This window comes from Populus trichocarpa, chromosome 1 (assembly GCF_000002775.5).
Source record: "Populus trichocarpa isolate Nisqually-1 chromosome 1, P.trichocarpa_v4.1, whole genome shotgun sequence".
In the NCBI taxonomy this organism is placed as follows: Eukaryota; Viridiplantae; Streptophyta; class Magnoliopsida; order Malpighiales; family Salicaceae; genus Populus; species Populus trichocarpa.
Genome location: NC_037285.2, coordinates 3,675,660 through 3,686,900, shown reverse-complemented (window position 1 = coordinate 3,686,900; position 11,241 = coordinate 3,675,660). Strand labels below are relative to the sequence as shown.

The 11,241-nt window shown below is 31.1% G+C and overlaps 1 protein-coding gene across 6 annotated transcripts; it reads left to right on the top strand.

Moving 5' to 3' along the window:
* Positions 1-4,987: 4,987 nt before the first annotated feature.
* LOC7496060 (lupeol synthase) lies at positions 4,988-10,891 on the top strand. 6 transcript variants are annotated; one of them, XM_024600455.2, is made up of 18 exons: positions 4,990-5,371; positions 5,558-5,743; positions 6,582-6,671; positions 6,812-7,009; positions 7,204-7,288; positions 7,543-7,709; positions 7,791-7,979; positions 8,089-8,202; positions 8,407-8,526; positions 8,634-8,756; positions 8,858-8,956; positions 9,090-9,146; positions 9,267-9,313; positions 9,424-9,567; positions 9,670-9,847; positions 9,999-10,079; positions 10,176-10,282; positions 10,554-10,760. In XM_024600455.2, exons 1-17 carry the CDS (start codon positions 5,171-5,173, stop codon positions 10,242-10,244), a joined length of 2,148 nt encoding a protein of 715 aa, XP_024456223.2. In that variant the 5' UTR covers positions 4,990-5,170; the 3' UTR covers positions 10,245-10,282; positions 10,554-10,760. The 6 variants fall into 6 exon arrangements, with proteins under 6 accessions (XP_024456220.2, XP_006368912.3, XP_024456223.2 ...); XM_024600447.2 differs by having other exon boundaries at positions 4,993-5,371; positions 10,199-10,282; positions 10,554-10,891; XM_006368850.3 differs by having other exon boundaries at positions 4,989-5,371; positions 10,199-10,579.
* Positions 10,892-11,241: the final 350 nt, after the last annotated feature.

The window sequence follows — 11,241 nt, the reverse complement described above, 5'->3', positions numbered from 1 at the left end:
GTTTATTGGAGAAGCCAAAGCCCAAATCCCTAGAAGATATGAAAAAGGCGAGAATCACTCTATGCCCCTATTCTATCAATTTTTTATAACGAAAATCTAGGCGAAAATATTGTTTGAAATCTTAAATAATAGGGGGTGGGGGACCCAACTAAAATAGCTTTATTGGAGAAGCCAGTAGGACGGGGGATAAAGGAATAACAATATGAAGGACAACTTTCAAATTTTAAAATAATAGACATGAAAATTGTAAGAAGAGAGAAAAATTAAAAAAAATTGTTGTCATCAAATTAAAAAGTTATCTATTCTGTTCAAACAATCATTTAACAACCTCGCACATATTATGCGCAATACATGCGTTAACAAGTGTTTTTTTAATAATATTTAATATTTATTAAAATATAAAAATATTGGCGAGTCAACTTGAAACAAAGTGATTTTTTACTAAACAGGTTGGAAAATTGTTTGGTAAAATCAAATAAATATATTTGAACCATAATAAAAGCATAAACCAAGCCATAAAAAAAGTTGTTATACCTAATTCTATTTTTAAAGCTAAATTGCTCATTAACACGTGCAGATAATTTTAGTAAAACTTGCTTCTTAGGATTTTAATAACAATAAATAAATAAAAAATATTTCCAATTTGTGAACTATAATACTTAATATCTAGATGTAAATTTCTTTTATTTTAGGAATAATTAAGTTATTTTAATATGTAAGGAGAGAGAAAAGAGAGAATTTTAACAATTTAAAGGACAACTTTGAAATTTTAAAATGGTAGGCATGAAAATTATTAGGAGAGAAAAAAAAAAAAAAAGAAGAGTTGTTGCTGTTAAATTAAAAAGTCATCTATGTCATTACATAGACATAGAGGATGCTGAGACTGTTCAAACAATCATTGAACAACCTCGCACATGTTGTGCGCAATACATGCGCTAACAAGTGTTTTTTTAATAATATTTAATATTTATTAAAATATAAAAATATTGGTGAGTCAACTTGAAACAAAGTGATTTTTTACTAAACAGGTTGGAAAATTGTTTGGTAAAATCAAATAAATATATTTGAACCATAATAAAAGCATAAACCAAGCCATAAAAAGAGTTGTTATACCTAATTCTATTTTTAAAGCTAAATTGCTCATTAACACGTGCAGATAATTTTAGTAAAACTTGCTTCTTAGGATTTTAATAACAATAAATAAATAAAAAATATTTCCAATTTGTGAACTATAATACTTAATATCTAGATGTAAATTTCTTTTATTTTAGGAATAATTAAGTTATTTTAATATGTAAGGAGAGAGAAAAGAGAGAATTTTAACAATTTGAAGGACAACTTTGAAATTTTAAAATGGTAGGCATGAAAATTATTAGGAGAGAAAAAAGAAAAAAAAAAGAAGAGTTGTTGCTGTTAAATTAAAAAGTCATCTATGTCATTACATAGACATAGAGGATGCTGAGACTGTTCAAACAATCATTGAACAACCTCGCACATGTTGTGCGCAATACATGCGCTAACAAGTGTTTTTTTAATAATATTTAATATTTATTAAAATATAAAAATATTGGTGAGTCAACTTGAAACAAAGTGATTTTTTACTAAACAGGTTGGAAAATTGTTTGGTAAAATCAAATAAATATATTTGAACCATAATAAAAGCATAAACCAAGCCATAAAAAGAGTTGTTATACCTAATTCTATTTTTAAAGCTAAATTGCTCATTAACACGTGCAGATAATTTTAGTAAAACTTGCTTCTTAGGATTTTAATAACAATAAATAAATAAAAAATATTTCCAATTTGTGAACTATAATACTTAATATCTAGATGTAAATTTCTTTTATTTTAGGAATAATTAAGTTATTTTAATATGTAAGGAGAGAGAAAAGAGAGAATTTTAACAATTTGAAGGACAACTTTGAAATTTTAAAATGGTAGGCATGAAAATTATTAGGAGAGAAAAAAGAAAAAAAAAAAAGAAGAGTTGTTGCTGTTAAATTAAAAAGTCATCTATGTCATTACATAGACATAGAGGATGCTGAGACTGTTCAAACAATCATTGAACAACCTCGCACATGTTGTGCGCAATACATGCGCTAACAAGTGTTTTTTTAATAATATTTAATATTTATTAAAATATAAAAATATTGGTGAGTCAACTTGAAACAAAGTGATTTTTTACTAAACAGGTTGGAAAATTGTTTGGTAAAATCAAATAAATATATTTGAACCATAATAAAAGCATAAACCAAGCCATAAAAAGAGTTGTTATACCTAATTCTATTTTTAAAGCTAAATTGCTCATTAACACGTGCAGATAATTTTAGTAAAACTTGCTTCTTAGGATTTTAATAACAATAAATAAATAAAAAATATTTCCAATTTGTGAACTATAATACTTAATATCTAGATGTAAATTTCTTTTATTTTAGGAATAATTAAGTTATTTTAATATGTAAGGAGAGAGAAAAGAGAGAATTTTAACAATTTGAAGGACAACTTTGAAATTTTAAAATGGTAGGCATGAAAATTATTAGGAGAGAAAAAAGAAAAAAAAAAAGAAGAGTTGTTGCTGTTAAATTAAAAAGTCATCTATGTCATTACATAGACATAGAGGATGCTGAGACTGTTCAAACAATCATTGAACAACCTCGCACATGTTGTGCGCAATACATGCGCTAACAAGTGTTTTTTTAATAATATTTAATATTTATTAAAATATAAAAATATTGGTGAGTCAACTTGAAACAAAGTGATTTTTTACTAAACAGGTTGGAAAATTGTTTGGTAAAATCAAATAAATATATTTGAACCATAATAAAAGCATAAACCAAGCCATAAAAAAAGTTGTTATACCTAATTCTATTTTTAAAGCTAAATTGCTCATTAACACGTGCAGATAATTTTAGTAAAACTTGCTTCTTAGGATTTTAATAACAATAAATAAATAAAAAATATTTCCAATTTGTGAACTATAATACTTAATATCTAGATGTAAATTTCTTTTATTTTAAGAATAATTAAGTTATTTTAATATGTAAAAAAAGTAAAAAAGTTAAGGTGTCCCTGACAATTCACGTGGAGTATTAGTTTTTCCACAAGAAATTATTCGAAAATTAGGAGTGCATATATGAATAAGGTGATTGTGAGTTATCTCTAATCCAACGGCTTTGTGTTCACGATTCAACTCCTCCTCCTCCTCCTCCTCGTCTTTTGGAGAACATTCAACTCTTGTTAAATTGTATCTAAATTTTTAATAGAGTGTTACTGTTATCAAGGATTTATATATTCTGCAGTTAATTTACTTGTATTCCCTTAGCTGTCATCACTTGTTCTTGATCGGAGCAGTTCTTTTTTCAATCTTAATTAATTAGTAGCTAGGTGCATGTCAATTTCACTGTCACATGGACAACATCGTACTGATGGTGATTTGTGGTGGGTCTAAGTCATTCGTCATCTTTGTCTTATCTTATGCTTTGTTACGGGTTTTCTAATAAAAAAAAATATTTAAAAAAGGTTAATATTTTTTCTAATAAAAATATTTTTTAAAATTATAATGAGAATTGACGAGATATAATTTGATTAATTTGATTGATTAAAAAATAACTTGAATAAACAGTAAATAAATAATTCAACTCAAAATAAATACTATAGATGAAAGTTTTTATAAATATTAAGACCATAACATATTGGATCGATTCGAGTTAACTTGTCAACCCATAATAAACCTAATGTTCAAGGATATAATTGAAATTAAAAAATTAATTAAAAAAAATATAAAAAATATTTACATTGTTTTACACATTATTATCAAATATAATTTCATCGTTGTTATTTCTGATTTGTCTCTTATTTTATCTCGTATACTTATCTCAACTTTATTTTTTTTTATAATTCAAGATAATATCTAAATACGAAATATATGTTTGATAAAACCATACATAATGCTTTTATGGAAGTGTTTTTTAATTACAAACATATTAAAAAGATTTTTTTAAAATTTTAATATTGACATATACAACTATAAAAAAGACAGCTAAAAAAACCAATTTGATAAAAAAATATTTTCAAAATTACATATTAGAAAGCAAGTAAAATTAACTATAACTAAAGCAGATCAACCTTTTACTCTGAATTGCACTATGCAATCCATAGTAAAAGAGGGTGATGCTTCTGTTTTATTTTTTTGTTTTTTTAATTTTAATTGTTTTTGCTTTTTTCTTTATTTTTTAATTAATTTTTTTTGTTTGATTTAGTTTGTTAATATTAATTTTTTTTTCTATTTAGTTATAACACTCACATGACATAAATCCCAGGTTTGATGGGTTAACCCAGTCGATTCATATTTATTTTATTTTTTTTAATTAGTTTTTTTCTTCTAATTTCATCTTTTAATATTGATTTAATTGATAATTAAATTTCATGATTTGTTTTGTTTACTTTTCATTAGATTATCGTGATCTTATGAGGAGATTTTACTGTATCTCTCCTCGCAAAATACTATTTATTGGAACAATGCTTTGTTTTGTTTTTTCCTTCTCAATTATTTTTTTTAATTTTATTCTTTAATATTAATTTTGTTCTATTTAGTTGTGATATTTTCATAACATGACCTTGCAGCTAAACCCACATCCAAGGCTCCTATGTCTGTTGCAGCAAGATCCGTTTAAATTTAGGTCATGTAAGTTTAATATTATTATTATTATTATTATTATTATTATATTTTTATTTTTATTTTTATTATAATAAAAATTGCTAATATAATAATTAATAAGTTTTTTAAAAAATATTATTAGATATAAGTTTTTTTTTTTAATTGTGGATTGTACAGTGAAGATCTACACTGAAGGCAGATACCTTTTTGCTATAGATTTTTTTTTTTTTTTTTGCATTTTAGTTTGTCTTTTTATTTATTTGATTTAGTACGTTAACATTAAATTTGGCCAAGACTAAACTTAGCTCTTCTGCGTGCTTAGCTTTTCTGCTGGGACTAAACTCCACAAGTCATGAAATATCTTTGTCTAATCAAACTTTGCCTAGACTAAGACTTCATTTTTCTCTTTATATACAGTGCATTTTATAATTTCTATTGCTAGCCATTACTGAAATAGAAGAGAAGTGATTTTTTGATACTCAAGAAACTGAAGGAAGAGACTGAAGCAGTGTCATGTGGAGGCTTAAGATTGCAGAGGGTGGCAATGATCCACACATATACAGCACAAATAACTTTTTGGGGAGGCAAACATGGGAGTTTGATCCTGATGCTGGCACCCTTGAAGAGCGAGCTGAGGTTGAAGAGGCTCGCCAAAATTTCTGGAGAAACCGCAACGAGGTCAAGCCCAGCTCCGATCTCCTTTGGAAATTCCAGGTATATATACACACATACAAATTCACAGAATATGTTTTCATATATATATATATATATATATATGTTTCTATGTTTAGCTATTTCCAGAAATAGGACACATGGAGAGTGTTCAAATAATCTGATGAGAAATTTTAGTACATCATTAATTAGCTTTTTAGTCACGTACTTTTATTTAATAAAATGCAGTTTCTAAGGGGGAAAAAATTCAAGCAAAGAATTCCTCAAGTCAAGATTGAGGATGGCGAAGAGATTTCCTATGAAAAAGCAACAAGTGCTTTGAGGAGGAGTGTTCATTTGTTTTCAGCCTTGCAGGCTAGCGATGGCCATTGGTGTGCTGAAAATTCTGGCCCAATGTTCTATTTCCCTCCCCTGGTTATTGCTCTCAATCCCTGCCATCATTTTACCTAGCAAAAAATATTAGCCAGAAGTTTCATCACCACCTAGAATTGGCAACATAGCATTTTTCTGGTGATCATTTAGCGACAAAAGCAGCTAGAACTGTGTTTTTTCCCGTAAAGAAATCGAAGCATGTTACACAAACGAAACTATGTTAGGCACTGAGATGGGATGATTGCGACTCGCATGCCATCCATAAGTAACTAATAATATTTAAACAATACTGAGCGCATACTTAATAAATTGATCTCAACAAAAAAAAATAAATTAGTATACTAAATTATGAAAGAAATTGGGAGACCATTTGGCAAAGACCTTTTGACTTTTGGGCAAGTACTTTTGGATTTTTGCAACATTTTTTTTTTTTAAATCTTCAAACTTTCATGTAGCTAGTATGATTTTACTATACCTCAGCGAAGTTATTGTAATTTACCCTTGCTGAATTTAAGACAGGCTTTCAAGCGCAAGTAATCCCACTCTTGAAATCCTTCTGACAGGTTCAAATGCTTGATCGTATAGATTTCTTGCCTTGATTTAACTTGATTGAAAGAGTTGAAATCTGAAAAGATGTTATTTGAATTTTTTCATTTCATATGATTTATAGCTTGATCTGAAGAACTGGTGATCAGAACGTAAAAAAAAAAACAAAATCTTGTATGCTTCAGGCCATGTTGCTGTTTAAATCTGCTTTCACGAGTAGCATCAGAATGAATATGGAAGCCTGTTTACTCAGTTGTCACAAATTTGCAAACTATAATTCAGATATTTTGTGCGTTCACTTTCTAACGGGAACCTTTTTTCCCCCTCAATGCAGGTTTTTTCTCTGTATATTACAGGACATCTTAATGCTATCTTCTCTGCAGAGCATAAAAAGGAAATCCTACGTTACATATACTGTCATCAGGTAGAGTATATTTGTTAATTACAGGAATGACAAAAGGAATAGCTTTATCAAACTAATTTTGATTTTTCTCTCTCTTTTTCGTCTTGGCTTTAAGGATTTACCAGTATCAGATTGCTAATGTGCTGCATCTTATCTTGTAGAATGAAGATGGTGGGTGGGGATTACACATAGAGGGTCACAGCACCATGTTCTGTACAGTCCTGAACTACATCTGTATGCGCATGCTTGGAGAAGGACGTGATGGTGGCAAAGACAAAGCATGTGAAAGAGCAAGGAAGTGGATTCTTGATCATGGTAGTGCAATTGCCATAAGCTCTTGGGGAAAGACTTGGCTTGCGGTACAACATATGATTCAACTCAATTCAATTTAATTTCATACTGTTAAACTAGTTATTGGTTGCTGGTTGGTATCATTAGTAGAATGTTTTCTGTATAATAAAAAAACGAAAGAAATCTTTATCTACATGATTCTTGTCATGTTGCTTCTATATGTTAATTTTGTTTCTAATTGTTTGATTTTCCGGTGTTGTAGATACTTGGTATGTATGAGTGGGCTGGATGCAATCCAATGCCCCCAGAATTTTGGTTCTTGCCATCTACATCTCCCATTCATCCAGGTTTGCATTTTGTTTTATAAAGTTGTTGAAGCATGCAACTTGTATATAAACATTATGAAATCCTTCAATAATTTTAGCATATGATTGATGGAAATTGCAAATACTCGAGCTAGTGCTTAATTTATCATTACGAATTTTCTTTGAGAGTTGCCAACTTCATAGTTTCTAGAATTCTGTCCTTAACTTGAATTTAGTTGCTTGTGTAAAGCCTGCTTTTAGCTCTGCCATTCCAATCATGCATTTCATAAATGCAGGAAATTTGCTGGGCTACTGTCGGCTCACTTACTTGCCTATGGCATACTTGTACGGGAAGAGGTTTATTGGTCCCATCACACCTCTCATCTTACAAATTAGGGAAGAAATCTACAATGAACCTTATGAGAAACTCAATTGGAGGAGAGTCCGTCATTTATGTGCAAAGGTCAGTTGACTTTTAGCAGCTGATCTTCAGAAAATGATCTGAAAACATTTCATTTTCTTCAAAATCTGTTTATTTCTTCAGGAGGATAACTATTATCCACATACTTCGATACAAATATTGTTTTGGGATGCTATTTATACTTTTGGCGAGCCCCTTCTTACTCGGTGGCCCTTCAACAAATTGAGAGAGAAGGCTCTCGACATAACAATGGATCACATCCATTATGAAGATGAGAGCAGTAGATATATTACCATAGGATGTATCGAAAAGGTAACACACTTGCAGAGCAATAGCAAAAAAGAAAACCAGTACAGTAAAATATTTGCCTATTACACATGTTCTTTAATTTTTGGACATTTGTACCAATGAACTGGAACAGCCATTAGATATGTTGGCTTGCTGGGTTGAAGATCCTAATGGGGATTATTTTAGGAGGCATCTTGCTCGGATCAAGGATTATTTGTGGCTTGGAGAAGATGGAATAAAGATGCAGGTCGGTAAACTTAATTCTATCATAATAATGGTACCTAAACGGTTCACGTCGTCTTTCCATTCATTGATTTATGTTATCAATAAAAACATGAAGAATTCTCATAAACTCGAGTTTATGCTTATTTAGTCATAGACTTTAGATTTGCAAACCAGAAGTAAGAGATGCCGATGGAGTATGATTTTTTCCTTTTCATATTCATTTTAGAGTTTTGGTAGTCAAGTGTGGGATACCAGTCTTGCCCTCCAAGCTTTGATTGCCAGCAACCTCTCAGAAGAAACAGGACCTGCACTTAAGGAGGGGCATAGCTTCATAAAGAACTCTCAGGTTTCCAAATTTCATATCCTGAAATTGTTTCTTCCTCTCACGCGTGTTTCTTGTATTTAGTTATGTTTTGGCATGCTGCTTTTCTCATCCCACATCAAATCTTGAAGGTCACTGAGAATCCTCCCGGAGACTTCAGAAGGATGTTTCGCCATATCTCTAAAGGATCGTGGACTTTCTCTGACAAAGATCATGGCTGGCAAGTGTCTGATTGCACTGCAGAAAGCATGAAGGTCTGTTCTTGTTTTCTGCTGTAAGCAATACTATAACAAGTTGAGCTTTTTCCTTGAACATTTACCATCGCAACATACTTTGTGATTCGCATGTTCTGCAGTGTTGCCTTCTTTTTTCAACAATGCCTCCGGAAATCGTAGGTGAAAAAATGGAACCTCAGAAGCTTTTTGATTCTGTTAATATTTTACTTTCTCTTCAGGTGAGGATTAGTTGCATTCAAATGGTGACCTTTGTGTACCTAAAACTCGTCATCATTCCTTTGTATTTCCTTGGATTTGCTCCTTTCTAGAACACGGTATTCACGAAGTAACAATCAGCTCGATTTTATGCAGAGTAAAAATGGTGGGGTATCTGCTTGGGAGCCGGCAGGGTCTGGATTATGGTTGGAGGTAAGTTCTTCAAGTCATCGAACTAAACTCGAAATGTTAAGCTTAAATTCTGTATGTTTTCCTTCAAGACTTGACTTGGAATATGGTATTTCAACTGTGACGTCTCTGCTGTTCAATTAGTGGCTCAATCCTGTGGAGTTCCTAGAGGATCTTGTAGTTGAGCATGAGTAAGATTCTTGAACCATTTTTCTTCAAATAGTTAAGCAATATTACTTATTGAGCACCTCCATTAGGAATGTCGAAAAACCTGTTGAAGACTAATAAAACAGCGATCCAGGTATGTTGAATGCACATCATCAACAATACAGGCATTAGTCCTATTTAAGAAGTTATACCCTGGCCACAGGACAAAAGAGATCCAAAATTCCATCATAAATGGTGTCAAGTTCATTGAAGAGTTGCAAAAGCCTGATGGCTCATGGTATGATCGATTTAAAAGAGCTGCTACATTCTTTTAAAGGCTGATGTACAGTTGGCAGAAAATTGTCAGGGAAATGACTAAATATAGCAAGAATTACTACAGGTATGGAAACTGGGGAATATGCTTTATCTATGGTACATGGTTTGCTCTAGGAGGGCTAGCAGCTGCTGGAAAGACTTACTCCAATTGCCTGGCTGTTCGTAAAGGAGTTGATTTTCTACTTGGATCACAGAGAGATGATGGTGGATGGGGCGAGAGTTACCTTTCATGCCCTAAGAAGGTAATACCATTTTAAAGATTTCTAAAGAACTCATTTATGCAATAACATTTTGTGTGCGTGGACCTTCTCATTCCATCTCCCATGGTATCAATGGGATCTCCTCCTTCAACTTTCTAAAGCTAAGAAAGTATACTGGTGCATGTTGACGCAGGAATATGTACCTCTTGAGGGAAACCACTCAAATCTGGTGCAAACTGCAATGGCTATGATGGGTTTAATTCACGGTGGTCAGGTCAGTTTAATTAATTTATAATTTAAAGATTAATAGTCTATCTCTTCCTATATATATTGTAATGCACTTGTGCTTCTTTTCCCACCAAAATCCAAGATTTCAAGTTCCTTTTCTAATAGGCGGACAGAGACCCTGCACCCCTTCATCGTGCTGCCAAGTTATTGATTAATTCTCAAACAGAACTTGGTGATTTTCCCCAGCAGGTAATTGACTTATTTCTGTGCACACAAAGAGAAGAAATCATGAGAAAAGAGAGAGAGAGAGAGAGAGAGAGAAGAAGAAGAGAAGCTGCATGCCGTTTAAGAAAATCCTTGAAATCATCACTCATAAAAGAAGATTTATGATGAGATTTTCGGGGAATAAGAGACAAAGAATTGTTGTTTGTCAATTATCATCCTCTTAGATTGTATGTTTTAGCTCGTTATATCCTACGTTTACCAACGACTGAATAATAATACTGCTTCTTCGTGACAGGAAATCGGGGGAGTTTTTATGAGGAATTGCATGTTACATTATTCTGCGTATAGGAGTATCTTCCCCATTTGGGCTCTAGCAGAGTATCGCCGGCATGTTGCCTCGCCAACCAAAAATATTTGAACCAAGATAGGGAAAAATTTGAAAATAGTTGATGGAAAAAAAACTGCAAAATAAGTGAATAAATAGATCTTCAAAAAAAAAAAATTCAAGCAAGAAGGATCATACATTGTTCAGGGGATGTTTGTAATTTTTTCTGAATTTTCATATGTTTGTTTTTTATAAAATATTTACACGATGATCAGTTAAAATAAAATAATAAAATATTTTATGTTCAATATTTAAGCTTAATTCATTTTCTTTAGATATTGCATACGTATTAATCTATTCAAAATATCATCAAAAATTTTCAACCACAATTACTATCATCTTTCTATTATTACCTGGCCGTCATAATCTACACCACCATCTTTATCGTCACATTATCCCAATACTCCACCTTTACCTCAGCTCTCAACTCATCATCACATGCAGTTTATATTAACAATACTTTAAAAGGCATTGAAAAAATACTTTAGCTTTGGCTTTCTCCTCGCCTGTACTTATATATTATAATTATACTTATAATAATAATAAAAACAATACTTTAAAAAACATGAAAAAGTACTGTAACTTTCCCACGCCTGTA

What these genes read in the sequence shown, in the direction of transcription:
- LOC7496060 (XM_006368850.3), top strand. Translation starts at nt 5,171, where the DNA reads ATGTGGAGGCTTAAGATTGCAGAGGGTGGCAATGATCCACACATATAC. An exon ending in GTTACATATACTGTCATCAG is followed by an intron (nt 6,672 to 6,811) that starts GTAGAGTATATT and finishes CTTATCTTGTAG; the next exon opens with AATGAAGATGGTGGGTGGGG. An exon ending in GCTTCATAAAGAACTCTCAG is followed by an intron (nt 8,527 to 8,633) that starts GTTTCCAAATTT and finishes CAAATCTTGAAG; the next exon opens with GTCACTGAGAATCCTCCCGG.